The sequence below is a fragment of the Morone saxatilis genome, unplaced genomic scaffold, assembly GCF_004916995.1.
Source record: "Morone saxatilis isolate NCDOM2014 unplaced genomic scaffold, NCSU_SB_2.0 Contig11, whole genome shotgun sequence".
Lineage (NCBI taxonomy): Eukaryota > Metazoa > Chordata > Actinopteri > Moronidae > Morone > Morone saxatilis.
This window is the reverse complement of record NW_023339663.1, coordinates 18,190,452-18,204,710: the sequence shown is the minus strand read 5'-3', so window position 1 is coordinate 18,204,710 and position 14,259 is coordinate 18,190,452. Positions and strand designations below refer to the sequence as shown.

The window sequence follows — 14,259 nt, the reverse complement described above, 5'->3', positions numbered from 1 at the left end:
GTTGGTTTTTATGGAATATGTTGACAATAACAAAAACATAATAATAATAATAATAATAATAATAATAATAATGATAATAATAATAATATTGCCGCCAGCCTTATCTTTTAAGGAACTAGTAAATTATTACCAGCATTAAAACAACTGTAATGAAGAAATCCCAAAGATGCTTCCTTTCACATTTATTGAACTAAGTTTGAAGATCCAGCAAAAATGACTACAAATGCTTCTAAAAACCCCCTCCACTCTGAATTCAGACCGAGGTTTGTAAATCACGAGATGAGTGACAGGAAGGACACGACGAGTGGTTGGGTGCAGCAGATGCACAGCGCCAAGAGCAACGAGCAGAATGTAAAGTCCAGCCGGGCTACGTGAGCTGCTGCAGAGGAATCTTACAATGCAGTACAAACACAACAGGTCCTCCGGTCCTTTCACCTTGTCTGTGTGTGTTACTGGGCGGGCCCACTAGCAGCCACACTCCTGAGTGCCCTGTGGCTGAGCGCGGCGAGGAGAGCGAAGCTGTCGTAACGCAGCGTCGCCATATTGGATACCTGAGCCCATCCTCTCTGGATCCAGCTCCCCTGAAAGAGAGTGGACAGACACAAGAAGTGAGCGGGTGGGGTTCCTGTAGGGATCTCCAACAACTCTGAACTGATGGTATTTTTTTAGGATTTTTTAATAATACAGTTAAGAATGCAGGTTATAAAAAAAGTGCCAGCCAGTCGCGGTACAAAACAAATATGTCATGATGAGAGTACTTACTAAGTTTAACATCAGTTTAAAAAAGCGGTGTAAATCCTGCTCTGCTTTTAAAAATAGTATTTCTGTTTAACTTGCTGAGGCCCTCCAGGAATGAGGCTCCAGATAGACGAAGGTTTAGCAGATCAGGCTTGTAAGTGATGGGAGATTTGTTTCTGACTTTAACTCTGAAAAATTCTCTGTGAGAGCTGCTACAGTGCGGTGTCTGGAGGTCTGGAGTCATACCTAAACCCGCCTTGTTGATCCCGTCAGGATAAGAAGGGATTTAGAGTCGGGGGTTAGGGTTATAGTTCAGGATCGCAGTTCCTACCTGACTCTATCTTGTTGAGGATTTTCCGAGCACACTGGACAAAGGCCTCTTCAACGTTCTCCCCTGTCAGAGCGCTCGTCTCCAGGAACATCAGCTCTGACACACACACACACACACACACACACACACACAGTTTCAGCTCTTTGCAGTGTTAACAATACGATTTCCTCTGAGCAGCATAATTCTTTGCAGAAGAAAGAAAGAAAATTGCACTTATTTCAGACAACTGAGGTGCTGACGTATGACATACCCAAAAAATGATGTCCTTCCTCTAACAATAAGAGGTCAACACCTGAAGTTCTCTTTCTACTGAGATAATTAAGCTCCTCTTTCACTATTATCAGAATTTTTAAGAGAAATATATGAAAGAATCCCACTGTTCTGATCCCGATCTTACCGTTCTCCTGAGCGAAGCGTGAAGCCTCCAGGAACGTGACCTCTCTGTCGGCGTCCAGGTCCTTCTTGTTCCCACACAGGATGATGACGATGTTCTGACTGGCCAGCATCCTGGCATCACTCAACCACGTGGTCAGCGCGTTGTACGTCTCTCGACTGCAGAGTACGGAGACAAAGAGACAGAGGGAAGAGACACAGGTTGCATTTTGGAGAGGAGAAAGAAGAGGGGAGCTGGCTAAAACATAAATACCAAAGGAGCTGAGATCATGTCCTGGGATTGGTTGATTTACCTGGTGATGTCATAGACTAGCAGCGCTCCTGCTGCTCCTCTGTAGTAACTCCTGGTCACAGATCTGACACACACACACACACCACACACACACACACACACACACAACAAACAACACACAACATTAGCAGGATTGTCAAATGTTATGTGGTAACTTACAGTCAACTGAGGGAACCCCAGTGGTTCCCAAACTTTTCTATCATTGCCCTCTTTGGAAGTACAAATAAACTTTACGTCACTCTCTTAAAGTAGACGTGTAAGCACAGTCCAATAACTAGTCCCATGTTATTACAAAACATAGCAACAACAAAACTTTATTGACTGTAAACTGAAAACTGAAAACATCCACACACAAAAAACATTTGATTTGCTCTCCAATAGTGAAGTGCTCTCAATTAGATTGAACAGTGGGTTTGTACTGAGGAGGATTCAATAATAATAACGTACAGTTATGTTGGGATTGCTTCCCTACCTGAACCTCTCTTGTCCTGCAGTGTCCCAAATCTGCAGTTTGACCATTTTGTTGACCACATTTATGATCTTAGAGCCAAACTCCACTCCAATGGTGTGGTTGGATTCATCCTTAACTGGAAAACAAAATAAAATGTTGCCATTATAATGAAATACCTGCAATACACAGTGATGACCTGCAGTGTATTTCTTCAGTAAAGAAAGTAAAAAAAAGCAGATCCAATTTTCACATATTAATACGTGTTAATTATTTATAAACACTTGCTGCATTAGTTTTAACACATTTACAGTTGTACTGTGTTATAACACTGCGCTCACATTAGAGGTCAGTTAAGTAACGTATAATGCCTGATGAGGTGTACATTATCAGGAATGAATGCATGGTGTGTTGCATCTTTCTAACTCACATCTCTTCTCTATGAACTGGTGCAGCAGGCAGGATTTGCCTGTTCCGGCATTCCCAATCACCAGGAATTTAAACAGGAAATCTGAGGAGGAAAAACAGAAATAATGTATAGAGACCAAACACAAGATCTGTCTGCAGTTACAGCAAACATGAGAGCCACTTTATTTATAACTAGCAGCTGACATATCATAGTATTAGATCTTCTAACTCTCAAACATTGATACGAGTATTGTCCTTAAAAATCCAAATTAATACTATCATAAAATACAACAAAAGAAAACTACTACTGGTACTTTCCAGTGTACAGATATGCACACAGCTATGCTTTAAGTTGTTTCTACATCCTTATACCTTCTTCAGGGTGACCTGAATGGCAACAAACAGCCTCACTTCACTGATAAATGCAATAACAATGTAAAATCCATGCTCATAACCAGCTGTGGTCATATAAATAAACCTCATTCATTCACTGGGACGGTGAAGCTAGGACATAAACCCCTCACAAACCACGGTTATCACTCATACAGTGATATATGAGGACATACAGTCATTGCATTGTATCTGCTTTACAGGATGTACAGCTCAGTCAGATGTTAACGCCAGCTCCATCGTCCCCAGGTGTCAGCTTCCTGTCCACTCCGCTAACCTCTGTGGGGATTTGTAACCTTACAAACAACGACACGTTTTATCCTCACAGCCTCATTCAACTCCGCTGTATAACCTCTGTGGGATTACTTACGCTGACATGGCATTTCTAAGGCCAGCAGCCCTTGAGTAACGCCTCAGTTAGCCTGTCAGCTATCTTATTTACGATGAGAAGAAAGCTCCTCGACACACCTGCCTCATCCCATCTCTGAGGCTACATGAACATGTTAGCGGTGGCTGCTGCTCGAATCAGCCTCCTTACCGTATGACTCCGACATCGCCAGTGTGGCGTTTAGACAGCAAAAAGAAAGGAAGGGGGGGATACAACTTGACAGATGGATAGCTAGCCAAGTAAAGGAATATAGTCCTGTTGATGATTTCCGCGGATTCCAGCTGATTTTCCCCTCCGACTTCCCGTACGTGGTTTGTATTTTCAAAATAAAAGCTGCCTTAAGTGATTGAGCCTTGTAGTGTCTTAAAGCTGCCACATGGCGGTGCTGTTTAACCTGCTAACAGCGGTTTGACTTCTGTCAATATCCTTCAGATTAATCGAAAGTTTGTTATCGGTATTGTTTTGAATTGATATTTTAGAATAATATAATTATTGTGTGTATAATTTAAATACCCCAGTCACAGATAATATCCCAATCCCGACCCGTACTCCAGCCCAGGAGGTGGCGGTTGTGTCCGTTGATGATTTCAAACCGCCACAAAACTTCACCAGAAGAAGACGACGGAGAAGTGGCTAGTGAGCTAGCCTAGCTGCAGGCTTTATTTAGCGAGATATGGCTGCTGTGCTCCCCGTTAGACCGCCCTGCGACAGCAACCCCGCTACTCCCGGAGCACAATCCATAAAGGTGACATTTGTATTCCGCAGAAAACACGAATAATATTGATCTCTGTTCACGAGCACGGTTGCTTGCTCAGCTAACGGCTAGTTAGCTGCCCAACGGCTAATAACGCCTCCGTCTATGAATGACAGCCGGTCTAGCGACCGGTTAGCGGCCGTTTAGCGACCGTTAGCGACCCCCCTTTGTTGTCATATGTGTGCGGGATGGTAGTGGTGTGTTTAAACATGTATTACTTTATAATGTCTGTAGAAGAAGCAACACGTCGGACTCTAAATGAGAGCAGTGGTTTCATGGTGGTGGCCTGTTTGAGCCTTTACCTTCACTGTCACCACTTTGCTAACTCTACATAACAATAATATAATAATAATAATAATTTAAACATGACAAACAAGCTCTCTTCTTTTCTCAAAGCGACATAACTACAGACAGGACCTCTCTAAAACACACTGATGGAGACTAGATTAGTTAGATATATGTTAATATAACTGCATTGTGTCTGGTCTAAAATGCACACTGTGGTTTTAAAGGAGGTCTGAGGAATTCACACTATTGTTTTTAAAGTGTGTGTGTTAGTTAAAGTTACAAAGTCTGTACACTTTGTTTGTTAATCATTGAGGCTCGAAGGTCCTAAGGATGAACATGTTTCAGAAACACTAAGCCAGATTTTAAAGAAGAAATATCCCCATGATTAAGTCAGAAGGAAGGACACCAACATTGGGACTATCTTGGCATCATTGATATTAATTGTGTGTTGTGTTTTTTGTCTTTTTCTGTCTGTAGGAAGATGTGATAGAAGAGGAGTCCAATGATAGCAGTCAGCCTCCGAAGAGAAGGAGAATGGGATCAGGGGACAGCTCTCGAAGCTGCGACACCTCCAGTCAAGACCTTGGGTAGGTTGGCTCAACACTTGGTATGGAGCAACAAACGGGCATTGCCAGGATTTCTTTTCCCGCAGTCTGGAAAACCTAAGATGTGTTTGCTGTTATATAACAGGTTTTCCCTTTTGCTGTACCCCCATAATGTATTTATATATACACGTGTGTATAAACTGATATACAGAACTGTTGATAATTCTGCTCTTGGTTGCAGGATTTGCACATGTAGCCCTCTTCAGTCGCATGTTTCCATTTTACATACTTCATAATACATAATATGAGAACCTGATTTAATCTCTCTAATCTCCTTATCATGTTATCGCTGCTCATAAAGAAATACCACAGCAGATTCGTCTTTTAAAGAGTTTTTTTATCCACCGTTGTCCCTCCAGCCCGACATATTTCCCAGCAGAGAACCTGACGGAGTACAAGTGGCCTCCAGATGACACAGGAGAGTATTACATGCTGCAGGAGCAGGTCAGCGAGTATCTGGGCGTCACTTCCTTCAAGAGGAAGTACCCTGGTAAGTGTTAAAGGATACAGAAGTACTCTTTTTCTGTCAAACACTATTGATTCTATAACATAATGCTGTTGATATGCTGATCCAAAATGATCAGCTAATTATTTAAAATGTTTTCCTGTATTAAATTGTTCTTATAATATATACCATAGTAATATTTAAATTGTTCTGTTTAGAGAAGTATTGTTGCTGGAGTCGTACATTAACGATTAATGATTATTGGCTTCGTCTTCTGTCGTACTGCTGTAATGATTCTTCTTCACTTGTGTTTTGAAGTGAAGATCGAGCGGCTCCCTGACCATTGTGGTGTTTTCTGTCCCTCTGTAGATATGGAGAGAAGAGACTTGTCCCACAAAGAGAAGCTTTACCTACGTGAGCAGAACGTCATTACGGAGACGCAGTGCACCCTGGGTAGGAACTTCACCTCAGTTGATATGGTTTCTACCTTGTTTATAAGTCGTCGGTGTGCTTGACGCAGAGTGTACAGAGTGTAACTCCTGTGTGTCTCCAGGTCTGACAGCTCTGCGGAGTGACGAGGTGATCGATCTCATGATAAAGGAGTATCCCACCAAACACTCTGAGTATTCGGTCATCCTGCAGGAGAGGGAGCGACAGAGAATAGCTAAAGAGTACTCTGTGAGTATACGAACGGAGAAATGTCCCGGGGTTGATGATTACTGTGGCATTGGATTTTTTTTACAGTAATGCATTTAATGAACGTCTTCCTTTTCTCCTCGTTTATGAACAGTGTCTCTTACGGTCTGTGTCTCTTGTCTTTCAAAGCAAATGCAGCAGCAGAACCCTCAGAAGGTGGAGGCCAGCAAGGTTCCTGAGTACATTAAGAAGGCAGCGAAAAAAGCTGCAGAGTTCAATAGTAACTTTAACAGGGAGCGTATGGAGGAGAGGAGAGCTTACTTTGACCTCCAGACACATGTGAGTCCAATGTGGGAAAACAGACGATTCACAGGGATTCAGAAAAGAGCTTCGTGTGTCATCGGCTGTGCTTACAATGGACATGTTTCCTCAGATTATCCAGGTCCCCCAGGGCAGGTTTAAGGTGCTGGCTCCAGAGCTGACGAGGACGGGCCCCTACCCTGTGGCTCTCATACCAGGACAGTTCCAAGAGTACTACAAAAGGTACAGTACACTGTTAGACCCAAACCTACATTACATCTCTCAGCCTGTATTCTGTACTGGGCTGAATGTTTTGTCCCTGATGCATCTTTGTGTTGATAGGTACTCTCCCAATGAGCTGCGGTACTTGCCGTTGAACACGGCTCTGTTTGAGCCTCCACTGGACCCAGAGCTCCCTGCGCTGGACTCCGAACCTGACTCGGACGACGCCGAGGACGGAAAGGACGTCAAAAAGAACAAGAACTCATCTGTAAGACTTTAGGCGGTGCTTGTATCTGTGTTACATCATACATCCTGGATCAGTGACTAATTGAAAGATTCACGTTTCCACATCAGAGTAATTTATCTCTACTACACTTGACTCAGATATCAACATGGAAATAAATGATCTCCCTCCTCTTCTGTTCCTCTACAGGACAGTTCTTCAGGCAACGCATCAGACGTGGAGAGCCAGGAGGGAGGAGGAGGAGGAGGAGGAGGAGGAGGAGGACACGGCCACAAGTCCAAGGGCAAAGACAGGACATCCACCCCAGGAAAAGACGGCAGCCATCGCCATTCTGCCTCCCACAAAGCCACCCCAGGGTACAAGGTAGAGGACAAAAGCACCTGAACTCTTCTCCAACAGCAGCAGCAGCACTTTTCTACCCCCTCCTCCTCTTTCTACTACTACCACTCCCTTACTCCATCCATCCCGCCACCCCTCCTTAGCTTTCTCCACTTTGTTCTCCGGCTTCTACAGTTTGTCACCTGGTCAGCTGGGACAACCTGGTCCACACACACACACACAGGGGGTCCTGTCTTCAGTTTTTATGATTACTACGTGGCTTTTTGTCCCCTCTTCGTACCAGACTGTGAGCAATAAGAACATTTTAAAGGAACAGTTCACTTGTTTCCTTTTCACTGCACTTTCACTTGGGTTTTTCAGCGAAGACAAATTTGAACTTTTAAAAGTTTTTTTTCCTTTTGAATGTCTTCAATATACCTCTTGTCTGTCCTCACTTGTCCAAAAAAACAAAAAAAAATACTTCCAAGACAAGTAAGTGGATGTTTTGGCTGCTAGTTTTTCTTTTTTCATTTTTGAAATGAAAAGTCTTTTTGTTATACTGATACAGAAAATAAAAGCCACATGCAGTTTGTGGTTGCTTTTAAAAAGTAGTTGATGTTATCACTAGAGAATATTAACATTTATATCTGAAGTGTCGAATGCACTTAACCCTAATGTTTTAAGTGTGTGTTGGTATAATAATATGCTTTGTTTATACACCATGTGATGTACTGTTAAGTGTTAGTATCAGACAGCTGTTTGACATGGGCTTTACTCGTCCCTATAATGTCACCGTGGAGCGATGAGGACTTGCTGACCTTGTTCACACTGTTGCTGAGCTGAGCTAGAGGTAGTCTGTAGCTGTCTGTCTGGGCCTGGAGCCCCACATCAGCTTATCTTTAACACCTAGTCACAGCATGTCTTTGGTAGTTTTAATAAACGCCTTGATTTCATCTAAATCTTCAAGGGACTGTAGATGGGGAATAGTATTATTTCAGAGAAGTGCCACCTACAGCCCGCCGTTTCATTTTTCTAATCCTCTACCTTTCAGAAGGAAAAACAAAAGCTGGTATAAAAGTGTTAGTGAGAGTATGATGGACCTGGGTAAGTCCAGTTGAGTTCAGCTCAGCTTTGTGGTGTGGGCATGGTCCCTTTTATAGTGTCTGTTACCAGTTACCAGTTTCAGTGTGTTTAAGTTTGATTTAACTTTTACTTTGACCTTTATTCATCAGATCATTTTGCATATTCTTTAGCGTACAGACATGACACGGCATGTTGGCAGCCACCATTCACTAGAATTAGTCAGTAACGCAATATCTCTGTACTGTATCAATTTGTGATGAGTACCAAAGGACCGAGAGATGTGATGGCTTTCAGGCATTTCTGTATTTGACAAAAATGCAATATACAGAAGTTAAGTTTGATCCATAGTTTTGTAACTCTGGTTGAAATGTAGATTTTTCATCTATCGTTCCACTTTTCACAAAACCCCAGTACATGAAAGATTTAGTGATTCACTTTAATGACTTTTATGTCTCCACAAAAGACACTACGAACTTTGGATCAGTGATGCTGCTAGCTGATTAACGTTACTTCGCTCTGGTCTGGCAACCGTCTCCAGTACGTGCAGTGGATAATGAAGACTTCATGAATAAAAACTAATAATGAAGAACAAAGTTGGAATTAGGTTGACTAATTGCCTCCACACAATCATGTTGTTCATAATGTGATACATTTTGTGTGTTACATACATGTTGAATCTATGTTTTCATTCGTTCATTAACGTAACGTGTTCAGGTCAACGAATGATTCTCGATAATGAAGCAGCCTTTCTGTAGCTTAGACATCGACATTAAGGAGATACAGATGTTCACTGTGTGATGCAGCTGCATACAGTAATATTTCATTAGTTACATCAACTGCAGAAGATTATATCAGTTTATCAGTATTTGTTATTATTTTGTGTTGCCCTTGGTATTGCTCTCAGTCTACCTGGGAATGTGTAGTGTTGGTTTGATGCTCAGAAGGAGTTATTTATTTAGTCAGACATATTGAATATGAGGATCACTGAGTAAAGGTTGACTCGAGTTATAACGTAGATTCAACCCAGGCAGATGGACGTTGTGAGTCACAGCTAACAGGTCGTTACCTTGTCACTTATTTACACGACAGAAATCTCTTGATAGCAGAGACATAATCAGTCCATAAAAGTGAAAACAAGACGTTTATACCAAATCATCCACTGATCTAAAATCTGTGGATGGATGAGTGCTCAGCCATTATAGTCATTATAGTTATATCTATCTGTTTCTCTGTATGTATGCCTCTGTGTCTGAATACACAAAATGTTTATTAGCTTTATATGATGTCGTACAAAAGCTACCAGATTATATAAAAGCAAACATGCCTGAAAGAGAGCACCTTTTATTTTATGTACGTAAAATACAGTAATACTTGTGTTGACTAAATTAACTTAGAATAAAACTTATTCACTCTAGCTGGATTCAAACTCATGAACTGCTCATTTTTGTCTTTACGTGTTGGTTGCTTTGTAAGCACTTCATGTGGCCACGAATCGATCTTCGCTGTAAAGAGACAGTTCACAATAACAATAGGGTCGATCCTTCACCTGTGATTTCAGTGACTGAGCGAGGTCAGAGCTATGAACTGTAGAAACAGTGGTACAGTATGTGTTTGACCACAGTGGGCGATCCTCTTTTTTTCTTATTTCCTTCTCCTGCTGCTGTTTCTCTATTCGTTCAGTCGTCTGCTTTGTTTCTAGTCTTGGGTTTTCATCATTACAAACCTCGTCTTTTACTGACCCATAGTTTTATACCTGTGGCTGTTTAGACTAACCTGATCGCTTCCTGTCTGGGGACAATTTAATGAAGGATGTCACTATGTTGAGGCAATAGAAGTAACTGGACAAGATGTACAACACACATGGAAACAAAGTGAAATGACTTACAACAACACTGGAGCATACAATAAACACACACACAGTTTTTACACTCTTAAGATTATTACTGTTCACAGTTTGAGTCACATTGTCCGTTTTATTGAAGTTGTGTATAAAGGCTGTGTAAATGTGAAACTGTGCTCAGTCTTCCCCGTTTTGATTGTGTGGCTTCATACAGACGCGTTTCAAAAGTCTGTAGTGTTTCCCTGTGTGGCATCCTGATTTAAATGTCCCCAGCCTCCTTTTGTTTCTGCTCTGGTTCTTTCCTCTTGGACCTTGTTGAACTGAATGTTGCGTAGAAAGCAACTCTTCAGATATATCCTACCAACATTTGAACATCATACATAAAGAGCAATGTAGGACTTTCTCTTATAAAAACATAAAAACAGCTCTGCAAGATCCTCAACCACAGAGGAAATGAATCTGCCGTAGATGCCAGATGCTTGTAAGAGGGTCTGTTAGACACAATACCCCTTTCTTGCATTTGTACCGTGCAATTTCTTTTGTTCTGGTACCTTGGACCCTGTTTCAGGTTATTGTGAAGAACTCTGTTCAGTCCTCGGAGGCCCAGTAACCTGCGGCTGCTCCTCGGCACAAACACTCCCGTTTTGTAGCAAAAAATCCCAACAACTTAAAAACAAGAACAAGAACTTAAAACTATCTAACTAGATAGTTGGAGGACAGCTTTGATTCCAGGTGATATCATTTTGTGTTTAAAGTGTCTAAAGTGTCTTCATCAGTAAAGATAAAGTGTCTTTTTGTGTTTTCTCCAGTCATTAAACATTTATTGAACTACTATATTGTCCATGACTGCAGGATGAGATGGTTTTTATAGCATTATTCTGCCCTTGCAGCCTAAGGTCATTCCCAATGCTATATGTGGCATTTGCCAGAAGGGTAAAGAGGCCAACAAGAAGGGCAAACCAGAGGCTCTCATTCACTGCTCCCAATGTGATAACAGCGGTAAGTTCACACTGTTGATTTTAAAGGACAATGTCCTCATTTTATTTAGCTTTTTTTTTGCCACTTTTAATGCCAGTTATGTTAATTTTTTTGTATATTTTCCTCCACGTGATAGAATGATAAATATAAGCATTAATTATAAATCAGTTGTCCCTCTCACTCATTTAACATCACTTAACACCGTTGATTGAAATGATTAACTAATGAACAATGTCTATCATCAGTGAAGTAAAATGTTCATTTCATTGTGTATAAGCAAGTTTTATACTTTCAGCCAAGTGTTTATACCGCCTTTAATTGTTGTGTGACTGCAGTAAAGCTTGTGTAGTTTAGCTGATTGATGTCAGTGTGTATCGATAGCTGCAGGTCAACTGTATCTTTGTTTCCTGATAATACTTTGAAGCTGAGTTTAGGATACATGTGAGTAGATTCTAGATAGATAAACGCCCATCCCTCACTAGTAAGAGCTCAGTGAGAGCGCTGTGTGTTGAAAACCTTAACAGGATGGTGTATTCACGTGTGTGAATGAGTTCACATTATGTTTTCACCTGTGTTTTTTTGCTCGTTTGCTTCTGTGTTCATGTCTCTGTGTCCATAAACTTTAGGCCACCCGTCCTGCTTGGACATGAGCGAGACGCTTGTGGGCGTGATCCAGACGTACCGCTGGCAGTGTATGGAGTGTAAGACCTGCACCGTGTGCCAGCAGCCCCACCATGAGGACGAGATGATGTTCTGTGACAAGTGTGACAGAGGATACCACACCTTCTGCGTGGGCATGGACTCCATACCTACTGGTGAGTGGACGGACAGAAACACAACCACTTACTGGTGTCTGGACACTACAAGAGAGACAAAAGCTGACTTGTAAACACAGAATTCCCATTATGGTCATTTGTTTAGTTTGTCTGCTTTAAAAATAATGTGTTTGTCTCTTATTAATTAATCCTATCTGTCTCCTCAGGTCTTTGGGTTTGTGAGGTTTGCGACAAAGATTTCTCTACACCCAAGAAGAAGGGAGGAGCCAAAACACCTAAGAAGTCCAAGTCAGCTAAAAAATGATCAACGGCATCATTAACCACGAAACTCTGACCAAATTCATGTGTTCAATCATTTGCAGAAGCTGTACATTTTTAAAATATCAGATCATTGTGATCCAAACAGTGTAGCCTTCCTACCAAATACCATCAATCCAAACAAAAGGTCTTAACCTGCTGTTACTCTTTGTTGATTAAGTCTTTAAATACACAGGCTAACACTAGAAAACAAACTTATTAATCATTTCTGTGAACGCTTTGATGACATCAGTCAGTCAGACAGGAAACTGTATGTGATTATACCTTAAATGTACTGAAAAACAGATTTAGCATTGACTGAACTCCAGACATCATACAAAAATAATGTTAACAGTTTACCTGTAAATCAAATCCATCCACGTGTACTGCACTCAATAATTTAATCTGCTAACCACTAACAATATCAGTGCATCTGTACGTCATGAAAGCGATGAATCTTGTAGTTTCCATCTCATTTCTGCAGTGATCAGCTGTTTGCTGGGGAATTGTTTCAGTTGAACAAATGGTGCTTTTGATCTTGTACTACTGGAACGATCAATGTTAACTTCACTGATGTAATTCAATGTTTTTTGTATCTTATAAACTGCAGTTGGTGTTTTGAACGAACATGTATTTAATGAGGCCAGTAAAGAGCAATCTTTAAACAAAGTCTTAAATAATGACACGGTGATGTGATTCTGTGTAATGAAATGTAATAGACGCTGGCTGTGGTAAACCTCGTGGCTGCAGCAGTTTTTCAGGTATTTGTGTGAGTCTTGATTACTGAAACAAAGTGTCTGACTTTACATGTATTGATTTTGTTATCAACCCTCCACTATTCATGCGTGTACCACTCACTGTAATTACATTGAAATTATACATCCATCAGCTATGATTATCCAGCTGATATTTTTGCTGTTACCTTGAAATATGTTTTTTTATGTTATTTTTGAAATTATTTTGTAATGTACTTCAGTAAGCAGGTTTTTTTTATGGAATATCTGTTGCTATTGTCATAGTCACTGAATTAAGAAGTGTTGTGTTTTTTCAATAAAAGCTACTTTAAAAAGACTCATGCCTATTGTATACCACATTAAATTGAATCCTGGTTTTGGGACCAGATAGACTGCCTATGCATCATGAAAATAATGTTTTATACATTTTAAAGTAATTTGTATTCTTACATTGTAGACAAACTGTTTAATATACACAGCCACCATTGCAACAGCTGCTGGTGTTAATTGTCCTTGAATGTATGAGTGAACAATTTGCAGGAAATTGATTATTTGAATGAATTCTGCCATCCAGTGGTGATTTTAATTTAGTAATTTTTAAGTTATGAAGTCAAAAAAGGGACAAATTAAGTTTGATGCATTTAGTTGTGCAGAAAATTGAATTCATATCGCAGACAAATTATCATCATATGTCCTGTAGATCCTTTTTATCTAATAGCATCCTGCAAATCTGGATTATCTAGCTTTTGATACTTTTTGATTCTTTTTTAACTTAAACTAATAGAAAAGAATGAGCCAATTTTGAATATTGAAATGTGAGGAAATTGTCATCTGGATAAAATCTTTAAAGGACCAGTGTGTAACATTAAATGGCACCAAGCAGTGAAGTATTCAGGACAACGGCTCATTCTAAGGTAAAGAAAACACAAATATTCCTATTTTCAGGTGACACAACACACAATAAAAACATACTTATGAACATTATATTCATATTCCTATTCCTGCCAGTATATCCTCCTAAATGTTACAACTGGCCCTGTCACTGGTCCCGCTCCTGCTCTGCCTCAAACGGCCTGTGGGGGCGCTCTCACGCAGAGTACAGCTGAACACGCGGTGTGGTGACAGTAAAAGAAGAGGCTGCCATATTGCAGTGATACAGCGACTTTATCGGACTGACTCCTGAACATTGTTGGCTTTCTGTCATAAAATGATGTCTGCTCCCAGGGCGCTCAAACCATTAAGCAGACATCATTTTTATGACAAGAGAAAAGCCAACAAATCTTCAGGAGTCAGTCCGATAAAGTCGCTGTAATCATGCATAATGCCCCCGCAGCCTCTTCTCTTTACTGTC

General features: G+C 40.8%; 2 protein-coding genes across 4 annotated transcripts in view; one reads left to right on the top strand and one right to left on the bottom strand.

The window, feature by feature from the left end:
* rab4a (RAB4a, member RAS oncogene family) overlaps positions 1-3,672 on the bottom strand; it is a 4,499-nt gene extending 827 nt beyond the window's left edge. For both annotated transcript variants that reach the window (XM_035682119.1, XM_035682120.1), the window contains exons 1-7: positions 3,539-3,672; positions 2,633-2,713; positions 2,227-2,341; positions 1,756-1,818; positions 1,467-1,621; positions 1,070-1,165; positions 436-581 (exon numbers count right to left, since the gene is read on the bottom strand). In XM_035682119.1, the coding sequence (XP_035538012.1) occupies positions 466-581; positions 1,070-1,165; positions 1,467-1,621; positions 1,756-1,818; positions 2,227-2,341; positions 2,633-2,713; positions 3,539-3,554 (642 nt within the window). In that variant the 5' untranslated portion in view covers positions 3,555-3,672 and the 3' untranslated portion in view covers positions 436-465. The remainder of the gene's footprint in view (positions 1-435; positions 582-1,069; positions 1,166-1,466; positions 1,622-1,755; positions 1,819-2,226; positions 2,342-2,632; positions 2,714-3,538) is intronic.
* Positions 3,580-13,239, top strand: phf10 (PHD finger protein 10). Of its 2 annotated transcripts, none has more exons than XM_035682107.1 (12): positions 3,580-3,692; positions 4,908-5,017; positions 5,395-5,525; positions 5,850-5,933; positions 6,034-6,158; positions 6,306-6,455; positions 6,550-6,659; positions 6,759-6,906; positions 7,072-7,245; positions 11,014-11,122; positions 11,728-11,916; positions 12,084-13,239. In XM_035682107.1, exons 2-12 carry the CDS (start codon positions 4,965-4,967, stop codon positions 12,179-12,181), a joined length of 1,371 nt encoding a protein of 456 aa, XP_035538000.1. In that variant the 5' UTR covers positions 3,580-3,692; positions 4,908-4,964; the 3' UTR covers positions 12,182-13,239. The 2 variants fall into 2 exon arrangements, with proteins under 2 accessions (XP_035538000.1, XP_035537999.1); XM_035682106.1 differs by lacking the exon at positions 3,580-3,692 and adding an exon at positions 3,907-4,133.
* The last annotated feature ends 1,020 nt before the right edge of the window (positions 13,240-14,259 follow it).